General features: G+C 36.6%; 1 protein-coding gene across 2 annotated transcripts in view; it reads right to left on the reverse strand.

Moving 5' to 3' along the window:
- Positions 1-26,450, reverse strand: part of INPP4B (inositol polyphosphate-4-phosphatase type II B) — a 749,608-nt gene that overhangs the window by 197,838 nt on the left and 525,320 nt on the right. For both annotated transcript variants that reach the window (XM_046657053.1, XM_046657054.1), the window contains 2 exons: positions 15,504-15,615; positions 6,734-6,806 (listed from right to left, as the gene is read on the reverse strand). In XM_046657053.1, the coding sequence (XP_046513009.1) occupies positions 6,734-6,806; positions 15,504-15,615 (185 nt within the window). The remainder of the gene's footprint in view (positions 1-6,733; positions 6,807-15,503; positions 15,616-26,450) is intronic.

Below are 26,450 nucleotides of genomic sequence, written 5' to 3' on the forward strand. Positions count from 1 at the left end.
ACCGAGACACGACCAGAACTTGAAAGCTGGAATTTTATCATAAGTGAGGGGTCCCTCATTCAGGAAGATCTGGTGTTAAAATTCCTTCTGCACCTCATGCAAAACTGTTTAGAATTCCATCAAAGATGTTTAGAACTCCATCATGAATGTTTAGAACCCCAGCATAAATGTTTAGAACCCCATCATAAATGTTTACAACCTCATCATAAATGTTTAGAACCTCATCATAAATGTTTAGAATCCCATCATAAATGTTTAAAACCTTACCCTAAAATGCCTGAAGCCCACCAATGAAAACCGGCCACACCAGCGTCTCCGCATGCCAACCTGTTCTCCCTAACCTCCTAAATTTTGTCCCAAATCTTGAATCAGAGAGACAGATCTGAGGGCAAAGCCCCCTGTCTCCCTGCAGATTGATCTCACAGAATAAAAGCTGAATTCTCCTCCAAAGGCTGATGCCGTAATTAATTGGCTTGCTTATGCTGATCAGGTAGAGAACCAGAATTTTGTGCAGTAACAAGAGGAGCTTGGAAAATACAGCAAAGAGATCTCTCTCTCTCTCTCTTTTTTTTTTTTGGTGAGGAAGATTGGCCTTGAGCTAACATCCATTGTGAATCTTTCCCTTTTAGCTTGAGGAAGATTGTCCCTGAGTTAACATCTTCCTCTATTTTGTATGTGGGATGCCGCCACAGCACGGCTTGATGAGTGGTGTATAGGTCTGTGCCCAGGATTCGAAGCTGCTAACCCTGGGCTGCCAAAATGAAGCATGTGCACTTAACCACTATGCCACCGGGCTGACCCAAAGAGATATCTCTTTAAAAATGGTAAAGATTAAATCAATCGTAAAAAAAAAATAAACTCCCAAGAAAGTTTTAGTAACTTTTCTCTAGGTTTGTCATAAAATACAAATTATGTAATTGTTTGTGTTGTTTTTAAAGTAAACAAAAAAAAACTAGGAATAGGAGATGAGTTGGACAAAGTGCTGCTTCCCTCGTCTAGCCAAACCCACAAGCTCTTGGCACTCCATCTTCAATTCAAGGCCAAGTATAAGAAAGTCTATTACAGATGTCAGAATAAAACATAAAAATAGTACTTGCCAGCATTTAGTCTCCAATTGGTGATAATTGATGAGTTTCGTGTGTAGAATTTGGATTTTAGATTTTGAGTGGTCAGAAAAATGATTTGCTTCATTTATGCTAGTTTGAATGATTTGGTCTGTTCATTCTAGTTCAGTCATTAAAGAAAAAGACTCAACTAGAAAAGGTAGAAGCTAGCTAATATTTCATGCTGAGAAACCTGGAATGACCTGTAGTTCACTGAACTCAAGTTGTTTCTTGCCAATTTTCCTCTGCTCCAGGCATTCCCTATACTTCAAAGGAATGCCCTTCTTTCCTGGCTACAGGTAATCATCCTATAAACTCAGCTCAGCTAGCACCTCCTCCAGGAAGCCTTCCTTGGCTTCTATCCCCTCCCTCCCTACAGGTGGCTCCCCTTTGTACATCCCATCCCCATCTCTATCATGGTTCTTACCAGTTGTGATACAATTGTCTGCTTACTGTTCTGTGTCTCCCATAAGAATGTGAACTTTGTGAAGGCCACGACTGTGTTTTCCTTGTCTTCATTTTATCTCCTGCACGCAGCACACTGACCAGAAAATGCAAACATTCCACAGAGATGAGCTTAAACCCTGCAACTCAGATGCTTCCCATCATTACAGGGAAAATGCAAGAGGGAAGGACATAATAAAAACCCTCACTTCAAGGGAGAGCACAGGCATCAGGATGGAAGAAGGAAAAACCACATTTGAGACAAAGACCCCATCACATTCATCCACAAAATATGACCTTTGTGACTATATCATTTCCTTGACTTTATTTTTCTTCTAATTTACTCAAGTGGGCAGTGGAGAAGGTAATGGGCTTACAACAGGAAGATAGTTGAAGCATTTAAAGGTGTGTAAGAGATGATTCTATTGATTTTTAGATAGTAAAATTCACTCTTCCATTGAAGCTACTTAACATGCTAAATATATTAGTACACAGTAATGAAAGGATATGGAAATTCCAAAACAGCAGGTTAATGGACTCTATTACAGTTGTCAAAACAGCAAAGGGAAAAGAAATCTGGAGAGTAAGTATAAAGGACTAAGGGCAATGTTATAAGCCAAAATGGCCCCCAAATTTTACAAATCAGAGAGTTATAAATACAAGGACAAAATCTATTCAAAGTAGTATGGAGAAAAGACAACAGAGGTATCTCTGTTAATATAAGATGATATCATCTAAAATTTGACGAGGTAGTAGATTTAGTACCTCATGAATGAAAAGAGAAAAAGGGGGAAACTGGGGTTTTCTTTCTGGCTGGAATGCATCAGTACTCAAAATGAATAGAGAGGAAAATATTTCTGACAATCTCTTAAAATATTGCGAGTCATGCATTGCTTTGGATGGGGGTGGTAGTGAGGAGAATGTTACCCCAATTTTTTTTTTTTTTTTTTTAGCTCATTTGTGTGGTATTGGGAAAAGCAATTAAAATCCATGGTGCCTTATGAGGCAGAAAAAAATTAAAAATGAGAATTTGGTAGAAATTTTTAAAGAAAGTAATAGATTATTTTATTTCAAACAATTAAATTTCAACATTTTTCTCATGGAGAAAATAACAATGCAGTTTTCTGTTACCTGAAACATCAGTTCAAATGATAAGATACATGTGTTATCAGCCATTTGACAAGCATTTATTGAGTTCCTATTGTATTCTGGCCCTGGAGATATAGAAATAAATAAGCAATGTTCCTTCTTCTTAAAAAGCTTATAATCTAGCATCTTCTGCAAAGCAACAATCGTAGATGGATTAACCCTATTTTGGGAAAAAGAATCAAAGATATAGCAGCCTATTTTGAGAAAAGGTGTGATTTATCTGTGAAGCAAGAATTACAAACACGAATAAATTCCCCACATAGGAGGGGACTGCCTGTATTTAGGACTGACAGCACTACAGTCCCCTTGTCTCGGTTTAGATTCCAACCACACAGTCATGGAAATCATTGCCGTCAGATATACCCTCTGTGAATATGAAGGATAGTATACACGTTGATATACAGCATGAAAGTAATCTTTAAAGAATATAAGGGAAGACTTCATGACTCAAGAAGCATGGAATTCAACGAAGGAAGATGCTGTATCAGATGGAATGCTTGCTGGCAGGGGGAAACTCACTCAAAATGTGAAGATAATAGGAAACGTTGTGACAGGGCCCATCAGCTCCTCAGGGTAAGGGTCCATGGGTTGAAGGACTCTGCAGCACTATACTCTTACAAGGAAAACTGGGAGAATTAAGACAACTAGAAAGAACTGTCTTCTTGACAAAATTTTAAAATGGTACATCTGTGGTCAGGCTTATTAAATATAAATAACTCCTGAGAAAGACAACTGTAAATGACAACAAATAGATATATGACTCCACGTGAAACTGATTAAAAGGAATACTTTTATGAAATATTTCTAAAAAGAAGACAAACATGTAAAAGCTAAGCTATGCTATATCAGCTTCAAACATTTGAGAGCCAAAAAGGAAGTCAAAGACTGTCCAGGTTAATTTGATCATTTTAAAAGAACTGATGTGCAAAGAGCCTGACCTGTCTATCAGGTCGCACTGCTGGTTGGCACATCTAGGCTTTGACACCAGTTCTTCGGACAGTTCGTTCAGTGCTCTGATATTAAGACCACAAGAGCCCACTTGTAACTGTTCTGCTGCAGACGAGAGGCCTCAGTTGATGTGACTTAGCAGGCCCTGTGGCAGACCCGACCCTCTGCACTCCTCTATGTTCAAAATTAACTTCCCCTACTCCCCCAACAACAGGTTCAAGCATTCTTACTACCATTTTGCTTAAATGAATAAGCAAATAATTAAAGAGGTAAATTTCCTGTTTCAAGAACTTTATTCTGTGAATTATATAAAGTCAAACTGAATAAGAACTTTACATATCTAATACTTACAATGTCTTCTAGCGTGTCTTGTTTCACAAAATATAAAATCCAACAGCTAAAAGGAATTTGCCTCCCCATATAGGTAAGGTACTTACATATCCTTCTTACGGGATCGTAAATTCTGTCCCCAGTCCTCCTCATTCTTTCTCTCCTTCTGCCCTCAATTACCCAGATTCCCAACATACTCATTCAACTTGCAAGGCAAACAGGACATAAAAAAGGTGAGACCTTAGGGGGAAGAACTTTTTCTTTTTCATCTTACAATAGATAAGCGAATTTCCTGAATTATAAATTAAACCTCTAGAGATATAAATAGAATAGTGAAGAGCTGCTATGAGGTATGACATTCTCTTCCACTCACTCAATAAGTACTTCATAACTCACTTGAGGCTGGCAAGTTCTATATAATACATTAATACAAAGACTTCAGAAGAATGTCAATAGCTCCCTTTGCCTACAGATTTTTAAAAAAAATACCACATGGGACTATAATAGATTAATTCCAAAGTCGCTGAGTTTAGACATATAAATAAATAGAACCAAAGACAGAGGTACACACAAGCCAAAGTCACACAGAGAGGTATATTCTATACCAGCACAACACAATTTTATATTTTGAACAGAAACATTTCAAATACAGTACTTAGTTGTGTTTTTATTTAAAAATCTAGCTTTTATAACATTTGCTGTCATTTATTCTTTTCTTCCCCAAATATAAGAAGACTCAAAGAAAATATATGTGGCAAATATCCTAGGTTCTGAGCACTCCTCCGGGTTGCCTGGACTAAGGACATTGAGAAATATGTTCAGAAGTAAGTGGAATATCACCACAACTGTCACCACCATGAACGAAGAAAAGAAGTAATCAATCATCTTTCACTCCACTAAGTAAGCATATTTAAATTGCAGAATGCAGCTGCTTCCATCAATTCCATGTCAGTTGTATTTGTCATATTACAATTTACGCATTAGGAGTAGTCCCCAGTAATATGGAAGAATTAGTGCACTTTCAAGACTCACGTCTTACAGATTTTATGGCACAAGTATTAGGAGGTACAGATTTATTTTTCACTATGTCCCTCAGTCTCTTCTTTCTTATGTAATATATTTTCTACTTAGAGAGCCATTTTTCTCTTTCTCTTTGAAATTTATATTAAACCCATCAGTATTTTAAAAATGGCATTTCTTTTTGTGTGCATAAAAGATTACCAGGTTCACATGAGTGAATCATTAAAAAATTATCTTATAATTATAGTGTGGATCATTTTGGTGACAACCTTATTCATTCAGACTGTATATAAGAGGGAGTTAATATCTCCCACCCTTGATTTTATTTCTCAAAAATGGCATTTAGTAAAATAAATAGATTATCTGGATATATTAAATTAAAGACTAAAGGTTCGGTCAACTTTCAGGTGGAAAAATAAACGTGAAGAGGACCCTTTGAGGACACATTAGATATTTTAACCACGTTGATAACTTATCATATACTTTGATGGTACATGACCGGGTAGATCCTTCACTGTTTAATGCACATCCCTTACTCTTCTGCATTCTTAATACAACTTTTAAAAAAAACACGTCATTTGGTCATAGGTTGAGAATTGGCTGCTCTTCTTTGGTATAATCTCTCATTCTATATAAGTATAGTTAATGGTTTTTTTATTGCTAAATTTTGAGTTCTCTGTACTTATAAGCACAGTCAAAGGGAGGCCTTCCTTTTCTTCATTTCCTATTATTAGTGGCTTCCTGCAGGGAAAAACTGTTAATAGTTTAGGGGTTATGTATTAGCAAGCCTTTGAAGTTTGGTATCATTCATTAAGCTGATTTTTATGCTATGTCATTGTTTAAGTGTACAACATGGTAGGGCTAGAAAAATATGAAGGCTTATTTTATTGTCACACCAACTTGTTAATTAATGGCTTTTTAGTAATGAACAGCCTAGTGATTAAGAGCAAAGCCCTTGGGATCAAAACTGGATTTAAATTCTGGACCTGCTATTTGCTAAGTAGGTGACCTTGACCAATTTCCTCATCTGTAAGATGGAGATAATGATAGTGCCTTCCTTATAGCACCGGTCAGAAGGCAAAGTAAGGCAAGGCATCTAAGGCATTTAGCACATTGTCTCTCACTGTAATAGTCATTATTTACTATTGTTATTAATGATAATACAATTTACTTTATCATTAAAAAATTTGTTCCATAATTACATATACATATTATCATATATTTTTTAACTGTACCATATGTCTCAATTTTATCCACAAGGTCATCATTTAACACATTGTTTAAGGCCTTATTGAAATTCAAATACATTGCTCTCAGTAACACAGAATATGCATACAAACATAGGATGTACAAATACATGTATAAATTTTTCCTCATGAATCCATATGCCTACTGGTTTAACAACTTTGAGTTCTATAATTAGAAAGTCAAACTAAATAAGAGCTTCACATTTCTAATACTTATTCTATCTTCTAATGTGTCTTGTTTCAGATAATACAAAATCCAATAGCTGAAAGGAATTTGTTTTGCCCTGTAGCCAAGGTATTTATATATCTTTCTTACAGAATTGTCAAGTCTATGGCCCCACTCTGCTGGCTCCTCATGATTACCAACTCATTTTCTAAGCGTTCACAAATGATTCTGTAAGAATGCTGCCCAGACTCAGTACTGAGTTCACAGGAAATTAAAATTTAGGTTCAGATGAAACTAACATAAGTTTCGAAACCTGAGGTACATACCTGCATTCAAAAAAGGTAAGTTATCTTTTCCGCTCACACTTTCTGGGGCTGTACATTCACATACCAGTGCACACTAGGAAAGGAAAAAAGAAGAAAGGAAACATGTTTGAAAATAAAATAAGAAATGAAATCGTTTTATTTTGTTTGCAAAAATGAGGCTATGAACCTGGTTTCAAAAAGTTCTGAACACAACATTTTTGTAAAACTATTTTCAGCTTTATCTTCACTATGAAGCTTGTTTAGTGTGATTATTTACTTACATATATTATGACTGTAATATATTATTATAGACTCCATTTCAGTTCTAGTTAAAGATGACTTAGGAAAGAAAGAAAAAGATGAAAAAGGACTGTCCCCAGGATGCTAGGGAGATGTTCCTGGTACAGCAAATCACATTTGACGAGCTGAATGGGTTTGTATTTCTGTCCCCTGCGACGATTTTGGATCAATAAAAAGCAAATTATTTTCTAGATTTTCAGTAAAGCCAACTTTAAATAAAAGATTAAAATATGTTGTAGCATCTAATTACATAGGACAAAAGCAGATTTTTGTCTTCAGCAAAATAATGCAAACACTTGCTCATACAGTATAATGACAACTTATAAATAAGCTGATCATTGATTTATAAATAAGCAATTTATAAATAAGCTGATCCAGAGATCATGGATCTATTAATCCATGATGAACATATTAAGCTCATGAGCCTTTACAGAACCAACACGTCTCTGGACAGAATGAACGAAGAGACACAGAAGAGTACATTTTCCTAGTGCGTGAGCCATGAGTGGAAGACAACATCCCAGACATCTATCTCTAAGCGTGGGTTTTTCCTTAAGTTTCCTAGGAAATTGTAACTAACAGAGAAGCAAAACTCTTCTGACCCCAGGAGATTGACAAGAGACCTATTTTCACACAGACACCAGCATTTGCTTCTTCAAATGAGTTTCCTTTTATCTCTAGCCAAAAAAAAAAAAAAAGGTGGGGAACCAAGAGAAGGAGGAGAGGAAATGTTCAGAGCAAACATTATCAGACATAAGCAACTAAATGCAAATAAAAACAAAACAAACAAATGAAAACTCAGCAAATTCTTTTCATGAGGAGTTTTAAGGGAAAGTGCCATCCTTCTGTAGCACACATGGCTTTGCTCAAGAGACGCCAAGGGCTCAGACCACCACCCCCAGTAGGGTGTATCCAAATTGTTTGGGTATTTCCTTACTGTCCTAACTCTCTCTCTCTCTCTCTCCTCTTCCTCCTCCGGGCACAGGCCCCCTTGAGAATCATGGCCATTAAGGTCACTGTTACGATGGAATGTATATATCCCTTAAGCATTTTGAGAATAAAGATAAATAATTGAAAATATTGATTTAAATGTTACTTTCTGTATCCTTATAGTCCAATACTTATTCCTCTACCATAACAATTCATCACATTACTCAGGGAATTTCTTGATGGGGAAAAATAAGCTTTCATAATTTCTTTAGCGCTTATATTGAGGTCCTGGTTCACTGAAAGAATGAATAACTAACTGCAAACAGCTCTTAAAATTTTATTTTCTCCAAGTTATTTTCATGACCAACCAGATGTCAGAGGTGATCCTTTCTTTTATTCCACAGTTATTTTGGAAATTCACTTTCCAAATCACTAGAGCATTACAATGATGATACTTGGAAATACTGAAAATTCTTTATTCCTCCAATTTCCAATATTTCCTCTACTCCTTTCAGCCTATGTAGGGCTGTTAAAATAATCTTTCGTAAACACTATATTCATCACATCAATGTTCTGCTCTAGAATGTATAATGTGTATTTACTGCCCAATCAAATCCAATATTCTCAGATTAGTCTTCAAATCCTTTCATGATTTGTCTCTGACATCCTTCCTCATAACAACCAGGCATATAGCTATGAGCCATCTTCCTGTCCAAAAGAGGATCATCATCTACAATATAGCATATAGGAATGGTTTAGATTAAACCCCTTTAGTGAAGAAGTCCATAATTCATAAGGACCAGGCTTTATCCTGAGAACTGGTCCCCTATATGAAGACAGACCTGCCTGTTTGTAATAAAGACAATTTTCTGTTTCCTAACAGAAGGCCTGTATTATTTTACCAAACAGATATAGAAATATGACTTTCATACATTCATATCTCCCATTCAAACTGGAAGGCAGGTATTTAGGACAATTTTAACCTAATTACATTATTATTTTGCAATTGTATTTTGAAGCTCTACTATTCAGAATGCTTTCAGATTTAAATCCATGGCATATAAACAGAAAATATCCAAAAAATATTCACTAAATTAATATTTTCATATTTGGACTCAGTAGTTAGTTTCTTCAATTGTTTCCTGAGTATACCTTCTGTGTCTCTATTTAGATTGAAAGTTTTTTGAAGCTAAGAACTTCTTATTTCTTATTTCCTTAGGCTATTTTATTTAATTTTTTACAATTGACCCTAGAATCACTTTTATATGTGCCAGCTGCTACAGAAAATGCAAAGATTAAAATGATGTGGAATCTGTGCTTAAGGAGACTCAAGCTACACAGACTCTTCATTGCTATCATTATGAAGGATATTTGCAGCATTACACACTTACATGGTGTGTGCTCTCAATGTAATGACTTCACATTTGTGATTCTGATCAGAAATAACAAATATCACAAGCTTTTTATACCACATGCAGCATCATGAACCAATTGATTTTGACGAATATGTTAGATGCTAAATGTGGCCAAGGAGAAGAAATAGAAGATACGTAAAATTCTTGGAGCTTAATGATTTTGAACATCAACTAACATATCGATTTGTCATGTCTTGGGCTAGAAAATTAGCAAAATTGTAAGAACAATGATCACAAAGTTCTGTATGAATCCATCAAAGACCAATACTTCTTGGCAAAGCACTTTCACCTCTGTTAGTTTATTCCTTAAATCATGGTTCTCAAAGTTTGGTCTAGAGTCTCCTGCAAGTCCCTGATAACTTTTGTCTTTGAATCTCTATAGCATCTAGAACAGAGTGAAGACAATATTATTTTCATAATAATACTAAAAAATTATTTGACTGGTTTCCCTCTCTTTCTCTTACAAGCATAGAGTGGAATTTTCCAGAGGCTATATGACATAATCATTTGATGGCTAAAGGTATGTGTGCTTGTGTACCCTTCCGTTTTAAACATTTCTCCTTTGAATTTCTAAGATGATAAATGTATATAATCCAAAAATGTAAAATCTCTAATGTAGTAAATGCCAATGGATAAAATCCACATAAATATAAATTTTAAGAGTGCAAAATATGCGAATTGCCAAGCTTTTCTCATTCGGTCTCATGGTCTAAATACCATCCAAATACCATCTGATGACTCACAAATATGTAATTCTAGCTTGAACATCTCATCTGAATTCCAGACTCAAACCTCCAACTGCCTACATGCATCTACATCTGCATGTCTAAGAGGAATCAGACTTAACATCTCCCCATTTCCTCTCCTCCTTCCCCTGCTTCTCTCAGTTTTCCTTATCACAACAAATGGTAATCCTATTCTTTGTTTACCCTTTGCACCTGAAGTCTGGCTACATTTCATTTTCTCCATCCTGATGCAACACGTCTTCATTTCTACCCTGAATCTCTGCAATAAGCAGGCTCCGTTCTCTGTCCTTGCCTCCTTTCAGGCCACACTCAACACAGCTGCCAGAATGGTCCTCTCAAAACATGAATCAGATCATTTCACACCTATACTCAAAAATCCGCAACGGTCTTTACAGCTAGCTCAGAGTCTAATGGCCTAGCAGGGAGTACGCAATCTGTCGTCCCTACCCCATGAACTTCTGTCCTCAATTCCTACCACTGTCCTCCTTAACTGCTCAGCTCCAGTCACATTGTCCTCCTTGCTATTCTTTCAACATAACAAGCATGTTGCCAGCTCAGGGCCTTTGCTCTTGCTATTCACTCTACCCAGAATTCTTGTTCCTCTCAGATATCCACATCTTGCTCCCTTATTTCCTGCATATTTCAGCTCAAATATCACAGTATCAGTGAATCTATCATTGATCATCCAGTATAAAATGGCCACCTGCCAGCACTCCCTAGTCCTTGTACCCTGTCTTATTACTTTTACAGTGTATAGCAACATCTGATCAACAATATATTACTTCTTCATTTGTTTATTGTTTACTTCCCCAAAAGGCAGTATCTATGTTTATTTGGTTCATTGTTGAATACCTAGAACATAGAAGGCAGTATTATTTGATGAATGAATGAGGAATATTATACACCTGCAAATATCCTACAAGGTAAGTAAGGCCAGTCATACAATTTTCAATTTTCTATTTGGGAAAAATAAAGGGATGAGACCTTTGGAGACTAGTCTTTAGCTACCCAAGGCCTCCACCTTTTCCCTGATGGTGGTTGATGAAAGTCCGCTTAAAACACCACTTCAAAGTATGGAAGCAAAATTACCTGAGCACATCAGGTTATCAAAATACTAGCTAGGTTAGGTTCACAGCCAAAAAGAGATATATTATTACTCCACTTATACCATGTTTGCTACTGTCAAAAATAAGTAAGGCATTTTCCCTTTTTTTGTAGAAATCACCACCACTTTGATCATTAGGACTTCACCATATTCAAATCTGATATAGACATTAAACAAAAAGAAGAGCAAAGCAGAAGCCAATCTGGACTCAGCTCCTGCAAAGCCTCACTGGAGGATGCTCTTAACAACCCTCCTGCCCCGACAAGAAGCTGACGCATCTCTCTGAGGGCAAAGGGGAGGACTGTGGCTTTCTCAGTTCATCCTGTTGGCTTTACTTACAGGAGTTTTCTCATCTATCACCTGATTTGATGATTTTGCTTCTTAACTCTCCTTTTTCTTGTAGCATTTTGTTCTTGACTACTTACTTCAAAGGTTGTTTTTTTTAAAATTTCTTCCTCTTTCCTTCATAATCCTAAACTCTTCACTACACCCTTACTCCAGTCTTTATTTATTTACCAATCAGTTTGCGCAGCATTATATGCAGCCAAACATTTTCCCTTCTGGGAGACAATTTTAGACTTTATTTCTTCAAAGTAAAATTGACTTCATTTATTCATTCATTCATTCATTTTTTTCCTGTGTCAGTCTCTATGCTAGGCACTAGGGTTAAAGGAGAGAATAAAATAGACAAATATCTTTTTCTCATGAAGTTTAATTTTAATGAGAGAAATAGACAATAAATGAGATAAATAATTAAAGTATGCATGGCATTGGACAGTGATAAGGACTAAGGACAAAAATAATGCAGAGAAGGGAGATAGAAAGTTTGGGGTATGCGTTGTAATTTTAGATACAGTTGCAGAGAAGGCTTCAGTGAGAAGGTGACATTTTGCTTAAAGACCAGAAGGAAGTAATGTAGTGAAGCACACAGTGACCTAGGGAAAACGGTTCAAAGGCAGGTTGAATAACAAAGTGCAAGGACCTGAGTTTGAAATGCACCTGGAATCTTAAAGGAATAGCAAAGAAGATAACGTGGCTGGATTGAAGGGAGCAAAAAAAAGGAGTAGAGGATAAGGCGAAGGAAGTAATGGGGGCAAACACTTGTAGGACTTTAAGTTAGGCCACTGAAAGGAGTTGGGTTTATACTTTCAGGGAGTTGAGAAGCCTTTGGAGGAATGACATGGTCTGCATTATATTTTAATAAGTGCTCTGCTGAGAACAGACTATGATGGACAGGCGGGTGTGTGAGGGGAGGAGGAAGGAGGGAATCAGGGACACGTTCAAGAGAGTACTGTAAAAATCTAGGTGAGAGACAATGTTGGTAACAGTGAAGGGGTCACAAGTCATCAGATTCAGGATTTATTTAGAAGACAGTCTCAACAGGATTTGCTGACAAATTGACTGTGAGTATGACAGGAAGAAAGGAGACAAAGAAGACTCCAAAATAAAAAAAAAAACAGTTTTGGATACCTAATGCAGTATTTCCCCTAATATATTAGCTTTGTAAAAGGACAATGTTAGCGTTTCTTTTGCGAATTTTTCTTTCTACTGCTGTGTGATTTTTAACACTGTTGTCTATTTCTATGCATGTATATATCAAAGTTTGACCCAGTATAATATGGGTCATGACCCTCAGCACAAGCTTCCCTTGATGAGAAATATATAATAATAATATGATTTGAGGAAACAAGCAAGTAAATACATGTGAACGGAAAGAGTTTGAATTTTTACTTACATTTTATTCCATGCTCTGGATTCATGATTAAAAGATTCATGATTAAAATGTAGTTTTTGTGTCAGGAATATTGTTATAAACTGAATTATGTTCCTCAAAATTCATATGTTGAAGCCCCAGCGCCTAATGTGACTGTATTTGGAGATAGGGCCTTTATGGAGGAAATCAAGGTTAAATAAGGTCATGAGGCTGGGGCCCCAGTCCTATAGGGCTGGTGTCCTTTCAAGACAAGGACGAGACACCACAGCTGGCTCACTCTCTCTCTCTGCATGTGTGCCAAGGAAAGGCCACATGAGGACACAAGGAGAAGTCTGCAGGCCAGGATGAGAGCTCTCCCCAGGAAGTGAATCGTCTGGCACCTTGATCTAGGATTTCCTAGCTTTTTAGAACTGTGAGAAAATAAATTTTTGTTGTTTAAGCCACTCTGACTATGGCATTTTATCATGGCAGCCCAAACTGATGAACACAGGTATTAATCACTTATCTGCTTAGGTATACATGAGAGAGAACATGTGTTACTCACCCACATGACCATGGTGCGAAGAGTAACTGCATTTCTTTCCCTCCCATTCATGCAAACCACTGAAAGGGATATTTTTTTTAGGGATAACCTCTATTTCAGTTACTTCATCTTTTTATATGTTTCAGTCAATCACTAACTTCAGGATCTAAATCACCATTAGTAGCAGTTGCGTTAATACACTTCACAGGAATTTTGATTTTGCAAATCTGGCAATGGGTCCCAGAATTTCCATTTCTAACAAACACCCCAGATGATTCTGATCATACTTCAAAAAATACTGAGATAATTATTTCTACATAATTCTTCTAAATATCACGCATAGTGCACCTTACTACATGCCTGTCACTCAGTCATGAATATCCCTAGGGATTGTCAACAGAGTTTATAGTAACTCTGTAAAAAGAATTTGCAAAAGGTCAAGGTTTACTAAGAATCCAGACAGGACAGAGGTAATGCCAATAGTGCTTGGTGTGTTTACCATCTTAGTCAACTTATGACTCGTGCGTGGTACATGCTGACACTGCCACTTCCTATTCCTAGAACAGGCCAGTTAAGGCTTTTTTAAGTTCACATTACTAAGTCAGAAACATTAAGTAGGATGGACTTTGGTGGGGCATATTCCTGGGTATCAAGTTCTCCATTTATGAAAAGAACATGATTCAACTTGTGCTATCTCATAATAGTTACATGGTAAATGAGTCAGGGGGTGGGCAAGCTTTGAGGAAAACAGAGAGGTAGCTAATAATAGAGTCAGAGTCAGGGAACGTAGCCCTACTTTGACATGTGGACTGTTTCTGCTACTGGTCTCCCGGCACACTGCCACAGGTCCAGGCACCATTTTCTGCCTATTTCTGCTCTCTGTCCCTGCTTAGCCTCCAAAGCCTCCCTGTTAATCTCGATACAGCATTCATGTGGCGGTGACTAATATGAGTCTTGTATAGAACTCCAAAGGAGACAGGATTGAATGAAGGGACCTGGCCACAAGACAGGAGTCTTGAGTACACGGATCCTAAGAAGATCTGCTGCAAAACTTCACAAGGGCCCTGAGATTTTCAAGTAATGTGATTCAAACTTTGGGCCTCCTTGGAATATTTTCACTCCAATGATATGTTCCAACGGAGAGTAGGGGAATGAAGAAGAAAAAGGCTTGGGACAGAAGATGAGAGCCTAGTTTATTCTGGGGCAAGAACGATATGTTTTTGACAGGCAGTCAGATTTTTTTGTAAAGTTAAATAATTTGTTAAGTGTTAGATAAACACCATCTCTCATGTAAATATTTCCTCAGTACCAAAAATTATATATGCTCCCATAAGGCATGCTAAGCCAGAAATTAAGTCATAATAGGCCTTATCATGAAACGATGCTCATTTATGAAAAGCTAAAAAAAAAAAAAAATACTTAGATCAAGCTTCTTTTTCTTGGAGAGAAGAAAGTAAAAATCCTGGACACATCCTGATATGCACTGGGGCCTTCATCCTAGGCTTCAAGGAGGCTGCTTTGCTTCCAGAAGGCATTGCCCCTCCTCCAGAGCTGTCCCTCCTCTCTGTACTATTTCCTGCATCTCTCTCAGCAATTTAATAAGGCACAAAGTCATTGACTGTGCCCTCTTTCACATACATAAAAATGAAATCCAAATTCAAATTGCATCTCTTTCCAAAGAGGGTTTAGAGTAGAGAAGTGGTTATTTTTGGCAATAGCTCTCCCAGAATCTTCTGTGCATCTCAAGTAGGGTTAATTATGGCAGAAAGCAAGAGTGATCAATACTTCTGTTCAACTGAGAAGAGGCAGTGTCAACAGGGAGACAGTGGTGAAGAGGAAGGCGTCTCTGAATGGCGCGTGGCTTTGCATAGTTCCATGCAAACAGGCCCTCTGGTTCGGAGGATGAAACACACTTATGGTATTCCAGTTCCAAAGCTGATTTCTCATTTAGCTTTTGAATAATGAGATTTCGTTACACAGAGGCGCTGGTGATTCAGGCATCTGGCAGAGCTGATCATTTCTAATTTAATTTGTGCAATGAGCTGACTGAGACCCTACCTTTTGTCCCTGCACATCTGTCGTGATGTGGTCGGCTTCCCCATCCTCAATCTCCCCCATCTTCACGAGACTGACTTCTATGGTGCCAACAACTTTGCCACCATCTGAAGTTCTGCAACCAAAAATAAATGAAATGGAAAGATAAGAATCTTCTCTCTCCTTAAAGTATGACCAAACATGTTTGTTTCTGAAAACTACTAATATTGCTCTTTACCTTCATTGGTTTTAATTAAACAAATCTGCTTAAAACACATGGAAACATGTTAATAGTGTTGACGTTGTTTTTAATTTCAAAAGAAAATTAACCATGAATTTGTGAGGTAAGCACATGGATTGTCAGAAATGACCATGTGAAGGTGAAACCTCTTCAAGCTTCTCAGGAGTAGCTGTAAATAGCGTGGATCCACATCCTGTTTGACACCTTCACATCTCTACAACAACATAAACCAGAGCTCCCTACATCCATTGCAAAGGATATTGTGTGCATCGATTACAAAACCTACAGCTGAATAAAATAGAAAAGAGTATAAACATCCTTATATTCCTCTGTGACCGGGCTATTAGCTACAACATCTTATTTTGTACCTTTTCTCTAAGATCATTTTTCTAATAGACTAGATAAAGAAGATTCTCTCCCAGAAAACATAAGAAAGTTAAGGTACATGCAGAGCAGAAATTAACCATAGAGATCATTTAATACAGCTCACTGATTTTTCAGATAAAGAAACTGAGACTCAAAAAGATGGAAAGACTCGTCCAAGGTAACAAAGTGCAAAACCAGACACCCGGGTTTCTATCTTCTTGAAGTCTGTTCATCACTGAACAACTCTTCTTTATTTAATAATGATGATAATTTTATTATTACAATTATCATCACTATTGTCTTCAATATACAAATTTCATGGTTGACAAGAATAATGAAAGATTAAAAAAAATTAGTCACCACTATCCTTTAAGATTCTCTAATTTCTTTTTCCAGGCAAGAAAATATACAGAATTAATGGTGCCATCATACCAAGGAAACACTGACACATAATGATATTTTTGCCTTGAATCTCATTTTGAAAATAGCAGTAAGCCACCCCATAGGTACGATATGTTGCTGTAACTTCTATCTAAGCCTAATTGGCTAATATTAGTCATGTGACACATTTTTTTTTTATTTAGTCACGTTCTTTTCTGAAATTTGTTTTTAACTTTAATCTTAACACAAATGGCGTCTTTCTATCAATCAGTTTCTTCTAAATGTCACTATTTTGTTATTAGATGGGTCAGGAGAGGAATAGAAAAATTAGTGTAAGTAGTTTAGCAAAATGCTAATTAAAATAATGAATAAGTTAGATGAAACAGAAACCCAATTATGTTACTAGATCATGGCAAGTTTTTCACAAAATATAAAAATGCCAAATCAACACACATCTTTTGAATTATGCTTTTAAAGAAACTGAAACAGGAAAATTCTGATGACATATATATACCTAATGTCATGATGCAATAAAATAAAGATTATGTACATAAGAAAAAGAAATGTGATTTACTTTTTAAATAGTATATTAAGATTTCTTACTAAAATATGAAATAATATGGTTCCTGGTGATTTTTAAATCAGTGGAAATCACAATATTGACTCAATTATTTAAAACTAATATAGAAAACTTAAACATTCATCACAAAGATGTGTATACGAATGGCAGTATAATCTATGATTTTGTGAAAAATGATATTAGCTCCAATTCTGGGGTGGATTTAAAAAATTCATTATACCATTTTCCCACTTGAAAATGCCATAACTTGTTATAAGTCCTGATGTGACATATCTCTGTAAATTTCTTCAGTACCTGGTAGTTAAAGATTTTATTTTTTTTTTTTAGATTTTATTTTTTTTTCCTTTTTATGCCCAAAGCCCCCTGGTACATAGTTGTGTAACTTTTTTTAGTTGTGGGTCCTTCTAGTTGTGGCATGTGGGACGCCGCCTCAGCATGGCTTGATGAGCAGTGCCATGACTGTGCCCAGGATTCTAACTGGTGAAACCCTGGACCGCCGAAGCGGAGCTCAAGAACTTAACCACTAGACCACGGGGCCAGCCCCTCCTTTTATTTTTTAAAGATTTTATTTTTTTTGTTACATGGTAGTTAAATAAAGCGTTTAATAAGAGCCCTTGGGGCCGGCACCATGGTCAAGTGGTTAAGTTTGCACGCTCAGCTTCAGAGGCCCAGTGTTTTGCTGGTTTGGATCCTGGGCACAGACCTATCGCTGCTCATCAAGCCATGCTGAGGCGGCATCTCACATAGCAGAACTAGAAGGACCTACAACTAGAATATACAACTATGTACGGGCGGCTTTGGGGAGAAGAAAAAGAAGAAAAAAAAAATGATTGGCCACAGATGTTAGCTCAGAGCCAAGCTTCAAACAAAAAAATAAATGAATAAGAGCCCTCCCTCATTGGCATTACTCACAATTTTTTTCTAGAGATTTTCAGACTTCCTTTTCTCTCAAACTGATCATCAATAACAATTAAAGGTAACTCTTTCTTCCTGTAGGAAATTGTGTAACAATTTTTGCTTGAGCAGACTGAGCTACCTTAGTTTCTAGGAATGCAAAGCCTACATATAACTTTTGAAACTTGTTTACTGAACTAAACCAAAAAATGCTACAATGATTTGAAACAGAGGGTAGACTTTTCACAGCCTCTCCCAAGACTCGGTAATAAAATAGTATCTGCCGTAAGGGTGAAAGTGTGAACTCAGGAGTTTGAGCTCTCTGTTAGTTGCAGGACCTGGTCAAGGAGCTCCACCACGTGAAATTCAATCATTTGTAGAATGGAGAAGATAATAACATTGTTGTGAGGATTAAGTTGTAACATGATTTATGTAAAATGCTTAGCACAATGCCTTCCACAAGATAAGTGCTTCTTCCTTCTCTCCCTCTTCTTTATCCTAGTAGTAGTAGTAGTAGTAATAGCAGTAGTAGCAGCAGCAGCAGCAGCAGCAGTAGTAGTAGTAATAGCAGTAGTAGTAGTAGTAGTAATAGCAGAAGTAGTAGCAGCAGCAGTAGTAGTAGTAGTAATAGCAGTAGCAGCAGCAGCAGCAGCAGCAGTAGTAGAAGTAGTAGTAGTAATAGCAGTAGTAGTAGCAGCAGCAGTAGTAGTAGTGGTAATAGTAGTAGTAGTGGCAGCAGCAACAGAATTGCTATTGTCATTAATGTATTATATTATATTTAATTTGATTCTCTATAGGGATTTTACTAAAATCAGCACCCAAGACTAGTAAAAGGTCATAGGATCTCATGGCACATGCATTTCAACAGTGAATAAGTGCTTATTCATTTCAACAGTGAGTAAATGCTTATTCCAGATACAAAGACTTAGTAATAACAGATGACGTTATGAAGTTTACATTCCTAACAGTGCAAAGAACACAAGTTTATAACTAATTACAAGGCAAGAGAACCTTTCGAAGTGCCAAAGGAGATGAACATGCCATGTATTATGGCAGCAGGCTTCTGAACATAGCTCCATCTATTCCCTTTTAAAAAGGCTCTGGCTACCTTTTAAATAATTTTTATGCCTTGTGAGTTTCCTATTTCTCTTTATCTCCTATTGGCTTCCATTTCACCCCAGAATGGAATCAAAGCAAGAAGCCTGCTTAATCTAGTGGCAATAGAGGGATTCTAAAATCATTTTTCCCCCAAAACCATTTTGGACAGGAAGCTCTGAGTACCCTAAAGCATGCCTTTCCATCTGAGATGTGTGGGAGACGAGGAATGAGGAATCCAGGTTATAAGCTAAAGAACTGAACCCAAGTCCCCAAAAATCATGGTCCACACTGTCAGTGAACTGCACCGTAAAATGTGGAAGCAGTTTCTTCCATATTCTGTTAACAACTTACCATACACCGAGTATGGATATTCAACTCTTCTCTTCAATCAGGAAAGTCACGATTGAAATAACTATTTCATGTTTCCACAGGCTATTTCAAAGGCGACTTCATAGAAATTTAGAAAATATTCATTCTTAAATGCTTAATTATGCTTTTAATTTATCATCCATCAGGTTCAGGAGGCTAGCAATTATAGCTTAACCACTATTCATCACCAAAATTCTACTGAATTTTATCTAGGGGAAATTCATCATATCTTTCATGGAAGATATATTGAAGAGACTTCTGGGCTAGGAATCAAGAAACCCAAGTACGACCTCCAGCTCAGCTGTTAATTAACTATGTGACTGATGACACACCACTGTAGTTTTCTAGATTTCAGTTTCCTTTACTGCAAAACAAAGAGTTGGTCTCTAACAGCTTTCTATCACATCAGCACTCAAGTCCTTGTGCTAGTCACTCCTGGGATTCCATCACACGATTCCACTGTGGGCATCATAGGCCATCACAGGCTGATACGGCCTTGGGAAAAATCTCAGGCACAGTCTAGCTTCTCCTCTTCACTCCCCACCTTCCCATCCAACGTTCCTCCAAATCAAACCAAACAAATCAAATACATGCCAAACCTGGAAAGCAACTAACACTTACAGTCAAATAATTTGGCTAGTTTTTCGCATAATATCCTATGTACATATATACATGTATATGGGGTGTGTGTGTGTGCATGTTTACCGCCATTATGGCAATGCATCGTGGTATTTTTACAAGAATACAAATTTGACTGATCCAGAAACAAAAGTGATCTTCATACACTTTCCTAGCAATTTATATGGCAGTAAGAACAGGCTGCAGTAATAAGTAACTATCTCAATCTATATGAACAAAGAAAAATAATGTCATTTCAGACAGCTCTTGCCAGGCCATTACCACTGTTTAATGCAGAGAGCTGTAAGAGAAGTAAAAAGACGGATAGTTCATGGCTGCTATAGTATTTTGATCACAACATCAAGTTCCTAATTCCCTCAGCAGAGACACTTAAATATTTAACCATGCCAACAAGGTGGAAGACAACAAAGGGGACATTTCAGCAACACGAATCGACACTCCTTTTCACTTAGGTTTTAGCATGTATAATATATTATTGATTAAGGTTTTTAAAAATCTGCCTTTAAAATAATGCCCCTAATGCTTCCTAATGAAATATTCAACCTCACATGCTGAAACATACAAACATTTTTAGAAGACTGAAGGAAAGTCTTCTAACAAAGGACAACGGAATGATACTCCTCCTCTAAACTCCTTTACCATCTACAGTACTGTCCTTAGTAGAGCAAAAAGGAAGCAAAAAAAACACCTCTGGAAATGTTAAACAGCAACATGTATACAACTCCTCTGTTCTGGAAGTGCCACAGACAAACCAACAAATGACTGTGAACATCCAGGGAAAAATCATCATTAGCACTGTCAGTCTTTGTGAACATAAAGCAGTCCTGGTGTTACACACACGCATCTTCAGCTGCGGGACATGCCTTGCATTTAAACCATCTAGATGTGTCACTGGGAAATGAAAATCTCACCCGGACAAGAAAATAAACAAAGGCCATAAGTAAACAAATGGCGTTAGTGAGCAAGTGAGTGCACCTTGAGGAACTTTCTGGTGAATACATTTATCTGGCTATGCTAGATTTACTTAGGGCTCACAGAAGTTAAGAGTTCTATTGAAGTATGTATAACTAAACATACCTCTATTCTGGCTGAAATTCACAAACGTCAGGAGGGGTATAATACTTTCAAACTAATACCCAAATAAAATCTTTCAGTAGTTCTTAAGATTATAGCTCACACACTCTAAGGTACAGTCCTTGTTTTTTTCCCTCTTTTCTCTTTATAAGCTTGCCTTGAGAAATTCCATCCATTATTATGGATCCAACTATCCCTTCTATGAGGACCTACCACAATTTTATATTCCCCACTCTGTCCTGATTTCCTGATCTAGAACTCCAAATTCCTGTTGTCCTGATATTATTTTACATTCTGTAAGCTTGAAATTCAACTCTTCCTTCCTCAAATCCCAACTTGTTTACATCGATAGGACATCCTTCTCCAAAGACCAAAACCATAGAATATTCCATCTCTATCTGTGCATTGCCCCTACCCTCCAATAAGTCACTGAGCCACACTGATTCTTCCTCTATAGTGTCTCTTACAAGTGCCCCTTCCCAAAGGCAACATCGCCTCTCCTACATTATACTTGGAGAAGCTACTTCCCATTTTCCAGTATCTTTCTCTTCCATTCCATTCATCTCAAGTTTTCCTTTTAAAGCCTTGCTATCACTATTTTATTTTCTTTTTTCTGTTGGAAGTCTTTAGACACTGCACAGTGAATAACCAGAGAGTCTGAAGTATAGCCTGTCTTTCAAGGCCTTATATCAGGACTTGTCAAGGGTTATGGACAGCTCAGTATTTTCGGTTCAAACTGATCCATGTCATCACACACCATTAAATACTGGAGTCTGGTTTAGTGGAAACTGCAGTGAACACTGAGTAACAAAGTCCTTGGTCATGGTGTTGGCTCTTTATGGTAAAGAGCTATGTGACTGTGCACAGGCAATTCAGCTTCTACGGAGATTTCCTAGCTATAAAATGAAGATAGTAAAACATCCTACTTAACTCACAAAATGCATGTAACCAAAAACAAGGTTTTAAGTTTAAATATAAAAATGCTTTAGTGTATGAGAGTGAGTACTATAGTTACACAGTCTGGCCACAAAGCTTCAAGAGCATATCATAGAAGTGTTGACTATCAGTTTTTCAGACTAATTGGCTTGTAATTCCTCTTAACTGCTAAAAACAGTACTATTCACACATGAGGAATTCCTTCAATACAAATAAGCTAAAACAAATCTTTCCCTCCTCATGACTCTACTAAGAATATATATAGTAAGTTATATTTGGAAACTTGTTTCTATGCTAAATGTGAAATATAAACTATCTCCTTGAATGTAAGAGATATACTGTTAGCAAGGTGAGAAAACAAGATCAGCATCTTCTAAATATGTTTGTCAGGATTCAGAGGTAATCAAAATTACATTAAAATTAATAGGACACCATGACCCACCCCTTGGTAGATAAGGGATTGCAGGTAAGATGGAGTCAGCACACCTTGTCCACTGAATGCAGCTATGAAACCTGGACGGAATGCACAGAGCACCTATTTGAGGACTCAAAGTAGATAGCACCAGGTATTGGGAAGAAGATCAGAATTTTAAATATCACCGAACTACACCTGAGTTTACCACTTTTTCTCTCTACGGTATCTAAATTCAACCTAGTTTCAACACAACCCTAAACCTAGAGGTGCTCATTGGTCTAGACAGAGAGAGCTTCAGGAAAGTTCTCTAGTCTGGCTCAAAGAATGGGAAAGAGGTCTGCAAACAGTCAGAAGAATGGAGAAATCTCTTTTCTTTTTTCCCCTCTCACATGCACCAGCCCTGAAGTAATCCAGTGGTGTCAGCAACAAGAGTGGCAGCAAGGAGAAACTGCAGGAGCCTAAAACCATAAGGGAAGGAAAGTGTCCTCTCTGGAGCCGTGATCCGAAGGGAGTCGGGTGAATGCTTTTACTTTTTATCTCTCTCTGCTCTCCTGCCTCTTGGCCCCAGAAGCGGGTGCAGTTGCATGGCAGAGAAGGGAATAAATCCTCAGCTTTCTGGCTGGAGGATCAAAGAGAAGCCACAGGAAACAGGAATGTGCTGGGGAGAGTGTGGAGAGGAAGGAACCCAGGAAAGGGACTTCTTAATGTTGCTCATGAGCTCCTGGGCTCACCCCAAGCTGTGCCTGTGTGGATCTAAGCAGTATATCAGAGACTCTGAGAAATAATCCATGGACTTGACCACCCCTTGGTCCTAGACTGCCATCTGGGTGACAAACATGAGGTTAGACCTGAATAACACTACAAAAGTTTTGAAAACAGAAGCAATATTGAAACTACAAGTTTTCACGAGACACAAGGTCAACATACAAATATTTAGCAATGAACAGTTAGACACTGAAATTAAAAATATATATCATTTATAGTAGGGCCAAAACACAGTACTTAGTTGTAAATCTAGCAAAAATGTACAAGATCTACATGCTGAAGTACTACAAATGATGGAAGAAATAAAAAAAGATCTAAATAAATGTAGAGACATACTGTGCTCATGCATTAGAAGAGTCAATTTTATAAAGATGTCAATTCTCCCCAAATTGATCTATACATTTAACGCAATACCAATCAAAATCCAAGCAAGACTTTTTATCGATATTGACAAGCTGGTTCAAAAAGTTACAAGGAAAAGCAAAGTTAATAGAATAGCCAAAATAATTCTGAGGAAGAACAAAAATGGACAAATTGCATCTACTGATTTTAAGACACTTAAATCTACAGTAATCAAAACTATGTGGTATTGGTGAAAGGATAGACATATTGATAAATGAAACAAAATAGAGAGGAAATATGACCAATTTATTTTTGACAAAGTTACAGTTAATTCAATGAAAAATAATAGTGCTTTCAACAAATGGTATTGGAACAATTGGGGAAAAAAATAAAACTTGGCTTAAACTTCACAACTGAAAGAAAAGTCAAAATGGTTTATAAATGTAAAATATAAAACTTTTAAAAGAAGACATAGGAGAAAAATCTTCATGAATTGGGCCTAGTCAAAGTGTTCTTAAATATGACATTAAAAGCATGAGTTAAAAAAGAAAAAATCGACAAATTGAACTTCATTAAAATTGCCAACTTTTGCTCTGTGAAAGACATTGTTACACAAATGAAAACAAGCTACTGACTGGAAGACAATATATTTGCAAACCATATATCTGATAAAGAACTTGCATCCAAAATATATAAAGAGTCCTAAAAACTCAACAAGAAAACAAACAGCCTAATTAATAAATTGGCAAAAAAGTTGAACACACATGCCTCAAAAGAAGATATACAGATAGCAAATAGCCCAGGGAAAACTTTTCAACATCAGTGGTCATCAGGGAAATGAAAATTAAAAGCACTATGAGACCCCGCTATATAACTGAGAACAGCTGGCGAGGATGCAGAGCCACCAAAACTCTCATACACTGCTGGTGGGGAAAACAGTGCAGCAGTTTCTCACAGAGTTCAACACACACTTACCATATGACCCAGAAATGCCAACCCTAGATATTTACCGTAAAGAAATAAAAACTTAGCATCACAGAGAAACCTACACATGAATATTTTAGCAGCTCCATTCATAATCGCCGAAAACTGGAAACAAGCAAAATATCCTTTAATGTGGATGGTTAAACAAACTGTGGTACAACCATCCCGTGGAAAACCACTCAGTACTTTAAAAAAACTGTTGGTGCACACAGTCACGTGGATGAATTTCAAAGGCATTAGAGTGAATGAATGAAGTCAGTCTCAAAAGGATACGTACTGTATGATTCAATTTATATAACTTTCTCAAAAAGAAAAAGGTATGGTGATGGAGAGCAGATGGCTGGGGTTGGCATGAGGGGAGCATGAGTCAAAGGGGCAGAAGAGGGAGTTTCTCTGTGGTGACGGAAGAGTTCTGTATCCTAATTGTGACAGTGGTTACAAGAATCTGTACATGTGTCAAAATTCATAGAACTATACAATAATAAAAAGTCAATTTTATTGTATGTTAATTTACAAAATAGAATAAATTAGAAAGGATATAGCTATTTTCTCTGATAATGAATTAATAGTAAACAAAAACAGCCAGTTAGTCTGGGAATACAGAAACAAAATTATTAAAATGTTATCCTCTTCCATGTGAAGCAAATCTTTTAATTTCTGACAACATTTATCTGCAATGGCAAAGTCAAAGTATCAATTTATCCCATGCCCTATTCTCAAAATATCTGCTCATGTAGAAATGCCATACGTGAGAGGAAAATTTCCACCTGAACGATGGAGAGCATTTCCTCAGAGACTGGAGAGGAAAATGCTCACACAAGCCTTGTTCATGGGATAAAGCAACTGGCCACCTGTCTAAAATTACTCCCATTTAGACCTACAACAGAGAAACTATTGTTAAGGCTTTTTGTTGGGTTAATTTATTTTATTATATTTACTTGTCTGACTTTTTATTTTGAGTAAGAGGCAGAAAAAGATTGAGGAAAAGAGCTCTCTATATATTAAGCAGAGACCATCGGGAGAAGGAGGGAATAGTAGCAAGAAAGGAATTATAGGAGGTTGTAGGGGCATTATAGGAGATTGCTAGGGAAACCTGATGTAACAGAGAATTTTTTTAAAGGCAAAAACATATTTTTTAAAGCAAAATATACAGTTTTAAGACCAGGTACAAACAATCTTGACTGATGACTAAGCAAAACATTTTTTCTTACTAAAAATGGACATGCTCCTATAGCAAAAAAAAAACTCTACATAAATGGTTTGCAAATGTCACAAAACCAATCAAAATATTCTTAAACATTCTGAAAATATTCTGAAGATAAGTGGCATGGAGAACTAGAGGGTTCAATTATTAAATAATTAGTATTAAATACTAGTGATAGGTCAATACATAATATTCAAATTTTGAATCATATACATTTTTATCGGATTTTTTGTGCTTTTGGATTTATGTCAGTTTTTTAATGGTAGGAAATAGTGCAAAGAGATATTTTTTTAAAAAGCCAGCATTTAAAGGTCAAAGTTATACAGTATATGAACATAATTTTGAAGTACAATGTATTTCAAACCTGTGTTGTAAGGAATTCACTAAGCTTTAAATTGCACAATGAGGCAAGCGCTCTGAAGCAAATAATTCTTAGTGCTTATACTTTTATGCTTAATTGCATTTGGATTTGTTTTAAATTCTTCTGTTATTAAGTTATAAAACCTTGCAATTTTTAAAATATTTTTTCTTTATTCTCCTTTAATATGACAATATTTTCAACCAAAAAAGTTTCCAAAATTATAATTTTCCATAGAAATATAAAAATAATGTCAAAATAACAAAAAATATTAACCCACTTACAAACATTTATTAAGCACCAAACATGCTGTGTAAACTATTAC

This window comes from Equus quagga, chromosome 3 (genome assembly GCF_021613505.1).
Source record: "Equus quagga isolate Etosha38 chromosome 3, UCLA_HA_Equagga_1.0, whole genome shotgun sequence".
Taxonomy (NCBI): domain Eukaryota; kingdom Metazoa; phylum Chordata; class Mammalia; order Perissodactyla; family Equidae; genus Equus; species Equus quagga.